This window comes from Stylophora pistillata, chromosome 7, assembly GCF_964205215.1.
Source record: "Stylophora pistillata chromosome 7, jaStyPist1.2, whole genome shotgun sequence".
NCBI lineage: Eukaryota > Metazoa > Cnidaria > Anthozoa > Scleractinia > Pocilloporidae > Stylophora > Stylophora pistillata.
In genome coordinates this window covers 16,229,816-16,237,315 of record NC_142525.1, presented here as the reverse complement: position 1 = coordinate 16,237,315, position 7,500 = coordinate 16,229,816, and the positions used below count along the sequence as shown (strand labels likewise).

Genomic DNA, 7,500 nt, shown 5'->3' with positions numbered 1-7,500 from the left:
GTATAGCACACGAAGTGTACCTGACAAACACTACATCCCTTCCTTTTTCATTTAAAGCCACAACGATCCTAAGACGTCAACACAACGGAGAGTCGCTTAAAGCCTAGTACAATTGAAACTCATAAAACGGCTAGCCACAAAATCATTCATCCCCCCCTTATGAACAGTAACAGTCAATGATGACATTAACTCACGACAAAGTTTCTGATAATAGCACTCAAGTCAAAACATAGTCTTTGATAATGACACTCAAGTCATAACAAAGTCTTTAAATCTTTCCGGCGGTTTTCTGACTCTAATCGGTCTCGTCACAACCGGGCTGCTCAGTTTTTCTCGTTCTGCTTCCGGTTCCACTGGATCAGTAACATCAAGCGTTGAAGTTGTTTCCCCCGGGTTCTGTGATGTCTCCTCATACTTCTTTACATGGGTTGTGTTTCGCATTAGTTGAATGCCGTCTGGTGATTCAATAACAACACTGTTTCCAGTCTTGGTGATAACATTGTAAGGCTCAGGAGCAAATGATGTTGATAACTTATTTTTACGCTCTTGTTTGACTAAGACTTGATCACCTGGAGCTAGGTAAGACTCGTGGGCATTCCTCTCCTTGTCTGCATACCATTTGGTTTTGGCTTTCATTTTGCCATCTGTCTCGCATCTCGCTCTCTGTGCTCTCCTCTTTCAGTTCGGGTAATTTAGTACGCATCTTTCTGCCAAACAAGAGTTCCGCTGGGCTCACGCCTGTGGTAGTGTGAGGGGTTGACCTATATGCTACCAAGTACTTGCGCACTTCTGTCTTCCATTCTTTCCCCTCAGCTTGAGCTATTTTTATCCTCTTGAGGAGGGACCTGTTTTGTCTTTCTACTTCGCCATTCGCTTGTGGCCATAGTGGCGTGGTCTTCCTGTGTTCTATACCGTTATCCTCTAAATACTGTTCAAATACTTCAGATCTGAATTGTAGACCGTTGTCACTTCTGAGTGACTGAGGTAGTCCATGCGTGGTGAAGATTTTCTCCAAACACTCTATGACTTTTTCTGACGTTGTGGAACGCATGACTTCTACAAATCTTGCCAGGGGCCACTTGGTAATGGTGTTGACTTGATTGGCTCTGGGTTTGCTGGGCTGCTTACAAGCTGACAGCCATAACAAGTTTTGCAAAACTTCTCGGCTTCCCTGTCGATTCCAGGCCACCAGACTTTTGATCGCAACCTCTGCTTCATACTGACAATTCCTGGGTGTCCTTCATGGGCAAGGTTCAATACTCGAGGTCTCAGCTTGCTCGGTATGACAATACTGGTACCACGAAGGATCAGCTTGCCAATAACACACAGTTCGCTACATACTGGTACGTACTGTTTATGCTGGTCACCTTTCCAGTTCCCATCTTTAATGTATTGGCGCAGTTCCACAAACTCTCTGTCTTCTGATGAGGCTTCTTCAATTTCACGTGTTGTCATCGCTTGAGGACTGGCGGTTGCTGCGACGAACCTGACAAATTCATCCGACACCTTGTGCGCCGGTGATAGTTCTGCTTGTTCATTCGCATGCAACAAGCATGACAATTGGTCACCAATATTCTGCTCGCCAGGTAGGTATTTGACTTGGAATTTATATTGCTGTAGTCGCAGGATCCATCTTTCGATTCGTGCACACGGTTTGGACCTGCTCGAGTAGATTGTTTCCAGCGGCTTATGATCAGTATACAGTGTGAATTCAATGCCGTACAAGTACACATGGAATCGTTCACATGCCCATACGACAGCTAAGGCTTCTTTTTCCGTTTGCGAATAACGCCTTTCCACCGCGCTTAAACTCTTACTTGCGTAGCTAATGACTCTTTTCCTGCCTTGCTGCTCTTGGATGAGGATCGCACCGAGGCCCACCGGGCTTGCATCTGCTATGATTAGTGTCTTGGCATCTTTATCAAAATAGCCAAGATTATCTGCACTTGATAGTCTCCTCTTAAGCTCATTGAAGGCCTTCTTCTGCTGTTCTCCAAATTCGAAACGAACACCCTTTTTGGTCAACTTTCGCAATGGCTCCGTGGTTGTAGCGAAGTCCGGAATGAAACGGGCATTGTAATTTGCCAGTCCCAGAAAGCTTCTGACTGCTGATGCGCTTTGCGGTTCTCTTGCATCAACGATCGCCTTTACCTTGTCTTCAGCAGGACCAATACCATTGTTGCTTAGCACCAGTCCCATGAAGACCATCTGGGTCATATGGAACTTACACTTCTCTGCATTCAGTGTGAGGTTCTTCTCTTTCAGCCTTTCCAAAACTCGCTGCAATCTTCTGTCATGTTCCTCAGTGTTCTTCCCATGAACGATGATATCATCTGAGATGTTGGCAACACCTTCGCAGCCTTGTAATGATTGTTGGATGACGTGCTGGTATACTTCTGGAGCTGAACTTATCCCAAACACGAGGCGCTTGTATTGGTAAAGACCACAATGTGTAGTGAACGTTGTGATGCTTCTGGAATCTGGATGGAGTTCTAACTGGTGGTAGCCCCATTTTAAACCCAGTTTACTGAACATTGTGCTCTGGTTGAGGCTTTGGAACACTTCGTCCACTGTAGGTATGGGATAACGCTCTCTGATAATGGCTTCGTTAGCTCTGCGCATGTCTACACAAAGGCGTATTTCGTCATTCTGCTTTGGGACTACTACAACTGGACTATCTCACGGGGTTGGGCCCTCTGCTGGTTCAATTATGTCCATGGCTATTAATTCTTCAATCTTCTCCTTAACCTTGTCTCGAAGACTAAATGGGGTGCGCCTGACTGGTTGCGCCACTGGGGGTACATCTGGATTCACATACAACTTAACTTGGAAATCTTTCAACTTTCCCACGCCCTCAAAGATCTCCTTGTAATCAGACATGATTGTCTCACTACATGTCACAGTGCAGATCTGGGTTCCTAATTTCAACACTCCAAGCTTTATGGCAGTTTCTCTTCCAAGCAGTGCCGCCCCTTCGCCATTAATAACAACAAATTCAGCTTCGGCCTCTTTTCCCTCTACTCTCGCTTGTGCTGAGAATGTTCCTAGCACGTTCAGCGGCTGTTTACTGCCATATGCATAAAGCTTCTTATCACTCTTTCTCGACACACACTTAGTCTTGTCTTGCTTTAACTTTAACCACAGATTTTTGTCAATCACATTGGTGCTTGCACCTGAATCAATCAACATCGCAACTACAACTCCACCCACAGTCACATCTATTTTCTCAGGTGATGTGGCAGAATTCACAGTAAATGCATATTCATCTTCATCTCTCTCACTTCTCACATACCTGACTGACTTCTTTGTTTTCCTTCCTTTTGTCTTCTCTTCCCGCCTAGGTTTGGGAGGTTTGGCTGTTTTCGTTTTACACTGTGGACTAAAATGGTCAGCTCCTCCGCACTTATGGCAAGTTTTTCCTTTCGCGGGACACTCAGGGTCTCTTCCAAAATGTCCTACTTTTCCACATCTGTAGCATGCTCGCTTGGCAGACTCCTTTCCTTTGTCTTCTTGCTTGTCACGGACGAAATTCACGTCCTTTTCGCCTTCCATATTTTCCAGCTGTGACCGAACTCGCTCGTGGTTTGCTGCCGTCGAAAGTAACAACTCTAAGGTTAAGTGCTCACCTTTTTCCAGTAGTTTCTTCCGTAGTTCATGTGATTTACATCGCTGCAAGAGTTGATCACGAATCTGGTTATCAGCTTGGTCGCCGTAGTCACAGTCTTTGACCACGTGTCTCAATCGTGTAACAAACTGAGCCACGGTTTCGCCGTCCTCTTGTTCCATGCTGCGAAACAGGTGATTTTGGTATGTCGAATTTACCTTTGGAGTGAAATAATCGCTCAAAGCCTGCACCGCTTTTTCGTAATCTTTCGCCTCACCTCTGTCGGGTAACGTTTCGAACATTTCCTGAACAGCTTCGCCGGCCGAATGAAGGAGTAAAGCTCTCCTCTGAATTTTATTATCCGCTTTATCCACTTGGATGAGCAAGCCTTTGCTATCGGCATAAACTGAGAAGCTTTTCAACCAACGCTGCCACCGCCTTCCCACGCTTGAAGGTTCACCATGTGGATCGAATGGTTTCACACTCGTTAAATCGTCTATCTTTATTGACGCCATGTCTGGACGGCTGCAACTTCTATCCTCGTCGCCAGATGTCACGTTTTAAAGTCGATGGAAATGGATACACACGAATCTAATCTATACGTCTGCCATGCTACTTTAATGATTCAATCCTCTCTTACATTACCTGCTTACCGACATCATGTATAGCACACGAAGTGTACCTGACAAACACTACACCTATCTCAATGTTGGCATTACTGGCATAATTTTGTATCTATTTTTGGTTTCTTTTTTTCTTTAATGACTATTAAATTCTTCTATAATACAACTTTCTCTCTAGGTAAATACAGATATAAAATATAGGTAAATATAGATATGTAAATATAGATATAAATAATACAAACACTACTATGTGCTAACCACATTTCCCCACAAATAATAATACTTGTGATTTGTTAAATTACAGTCTTGCTACCAAAACATGCATTTTTTTAATCATTCTGTTGTTGGAGGAATGTACCAGTAAGTGCTAGAATCAAACATTTAGCAGGATTGTGCAACAAGTTAAAACTTGTTACAGTACGGTGGAGAGGTTTGGATGGCAGCCTTTCGCTTTTGTAATTAAAACATACCTGATGGAAGCCCTGCTATCTTTGCTACGTCTTCCCATGCGTTCATTTTCTTATTATTATCTTTAAAGTCTTTGCATGATTTATCGTAAAGTACTGGGAAACGTCTCACCGCCTCTGCAATTCTTTCGTCTAAAGAAGCCGCCATGTTCTTTTTCGAATTGTACTCGGAGGACCTGAGAACAAGCATTGTGATTGGTTTATTCTTCCGATTCCGCTTCCGACTCCGACCCTGCAGTTTTCACTAGATCGTAAGCGAAGGAGTCATAAGCGGAATCGGAAGAAAATGGAAACGTTCTGATTCTTCCGACTCCGATTCCCTCGGGCTTATGACTCCGCTTACGACTCCGTTTTTCGATTTTCACTAGTCATAAGCGCTCTTACGACTCCGACTCCTACTACGTCGCAAGTGAAAACCAGCCTTTAAATACTTTCTTATTCGTCTTACATTTGGAATGTAATATTAGGTTGCTCTACACGTGGTATTGATATTAACTTGAAGACTCATGTTACTATCTATGTCCCTAAGTTCTCTACCGACTGACAGGGGGGATGACTTTTACTATTACAAATGCTTCAGTTGCCGGGTATTCAAAGAAAACAATATCAATAAACTATACTCTGGAATTATTAAAACCTCCCCTTTTTCTCAAAAGTGGAAAGGAAAGACAAATGCAGTGCTTCGGTCATTGGCTTTTCGAAAGCCGATCTTTGCTTAGTAAAAGATGACTTTCCGGATGAATAGAGAAAAAAATCTATGCTTTCTAAAAATGCATTAAAGAAAAACCTACTACCGCATAGAGTCGATCATTTGACCATTCAGTTGCGTGGAGAAGCACAATATGTTGTGCTAAATGAGCAAATTTAGTTTGGACTGACAATTTGGTAGTTAAGTGGTCCCACTTTCTTGGACTTAGGATTTCATGGAAAATAGCACTGTAAGAAGAGGCACAGCAGGTTTGATGAATTTTGTTTTGTTCCCAAGACGGACGTTTAAACTTGATTTAAAAACGGGAAAAAAGAAGAAAAGAACGAATCCAGTGATCCTAAGGAACGATGAAAACAATGGAAACTCAACGAGAGGAAATTCTGAGTGACCTTGGGAAAAAATATTTTTACGTAATATTCCATTGTTTTGTTCCTCTGGTATTCATGAGCATGTCATTATTTGTCCACAGTTCGTTAGTTTCCAGTTTCATATTTATTTATTTCACTTAGTAAAATTCAGTGATTACCAGATACCCGAAATTGTCGTGTGCACTTTTCGGGCGACCTCTCTGCATGAAACAGCAGTATTCATATTGCATGCTATGCTTTATAGCACGATTCTAAAAAATATCGTTCTATCTGGCAAATCCAGGCAGGAAGAACTTTTTGAGATATGAGCTATCTATTGCAAATGACTCAATGAATCAATCCCAATCCGTTTGAACACCTACTTTTACTTGAAATCTGATCAAATTGGGAATGTGGTCATACTATGTCCGATGACCAACAGTCTTCAAGTGTGGGTGGTATGAAACTAACAGGTATTAAAATTATCTTCTTACCGGCTTTGCATCGATGAGACAGTTCTTATCTCCACTTTGGAATTTTTTTGTTTCTCGCTGTACAAGGTGGTAGTAATCTAAACTAGGCACATTTTGTTTTACTGGATGAGCTGCATAAAAAAATGCGTTTATCATACGTGTTATTGACCAGGCTTAAGGTTAAGATTGCTGAATATTGGCAAGTTTGGTTTTTTTTTTTTGCGTTTTTATGGAACGAGACAAAGTCGAGGTTCATGAAAACGAAAGAAATGAACGAGACCAATATTCAGCAATCAACAAAGCTTGGTAAATAAAGGATTAATAAATGAGCAATAAGATTTCGCCTTAATTTATATGAAGGATGTCTTGTTTATTTCCAAAGCCGAAAAAAAAAAGAACCGATTGGGTTGGCCGCACAATAAGCCCACGAGAGTCGTTTATTTTTTCTTATTTTTTTGGTGGTGTTCTTTCCCCCTTGTACGATTTTATCGCCGTCATATTTCAAAAGTTACGAACTTTGCAAGTCCGTTCCATACACTTTTCTTCGTGCGCGGGATCCAAGCGCGCAATCCTGCGCGAGCAAGATGGATCCATCTTGCCGCTCAAGACTCCACTTAGAACACAGGACTCGGTTTACATTGCCCGCGGTGCTGCCAGCTATACAATGAATAATAATTGTTGGTTCTTAATCCCAAGTGCCTCCATCCATACAAGAAATAGACAATCAGACAATAACTAAGGGGAATGATATAGCTTTGACATGTCAGGTATCTGGAGACCCTCCTCTAGAGCAGTTTTGGATCGAACCTGACGGTAAGCGTGCCACCACAAATGTCTTGACGATTAAAAACATTAAAAATGGTGAAGCTGGGGAATACAGATGTGAGGCCACTGATGATTGTGGGACTATTTCGCGGACAGCAAGTGTTGACGTGCAATGTGAGTATCTATGTTGTACATTAAAGTCAGCATATACTAAAACTTAGGCATCTTCTAAGAAGTTTGTCTCTAGTGGGTCATAAGAAGGAATTTGATATAACAGAAACAGCTACGTCTTATTTCAACATGGCTTCAAGGATATGTTCTTTATATAAACAAAGCTATTTTGCATAGTACTAGCGTTCTTATGATTACCAATTTCTGAGTTGATAAGGTAAGGACAAATCTCAAGGAGTTTAACTTTGGATTTAAAATGTTTGCAGTGAAAATATGTCTTTACAACTTCACAGTTTATTAATAAGGAAAATATCTCAAAAGATAAACTTCTCGTTGATTTG

The 7,500-nt window shown here is 41.9% G+C and overlaps 2 protein-coding genes across 2 annotated transcripts in view; one reads left to right on the top strand and one right to left on the bottom strand.

Moving 5' to 3' along the window:
- Nucleotides 1-2,679: 2,679 nt before the first annotated feature.
- Nucleotides 2,680-3,814, bottom strand: LOC148726853 (uncharacterized). The gene has a single exon (XM_088726388.1). It carries the CDS (start codon nucleotides 3,784-3,786, stop codon nucleotides 2,680-2,682), a length of 1,107 nt encoding a protein of 368 aa, XP_088582514.1. The 5' UTR covers nucleotides 3,787-3,814.
- Nucleotides 3,815-6,174: 2,360 nt separating this feature from the next.
- LOC148726852 (neural cell adhesion molecule 2-like) overlaps nucleotides 6,175-7,500 on the top strand; it is an 8,416-nt gene continuing 7,090 nt past the window's right edge. The window contains exons 1-2 of the mRNA XM_088726387.1: nucleotides 6,175-6,223; nucleotides 6,920-7,162. Coding sequence (XP_088582513.1) covers nucleotides 6,175-6,223; nucleotides 6,920-7,162 — 292 coding nt within the window. The remainder of the gene's footprint in view (nucleotides 6,224-6,919; nucleotides 7,163-7,500) is intronic.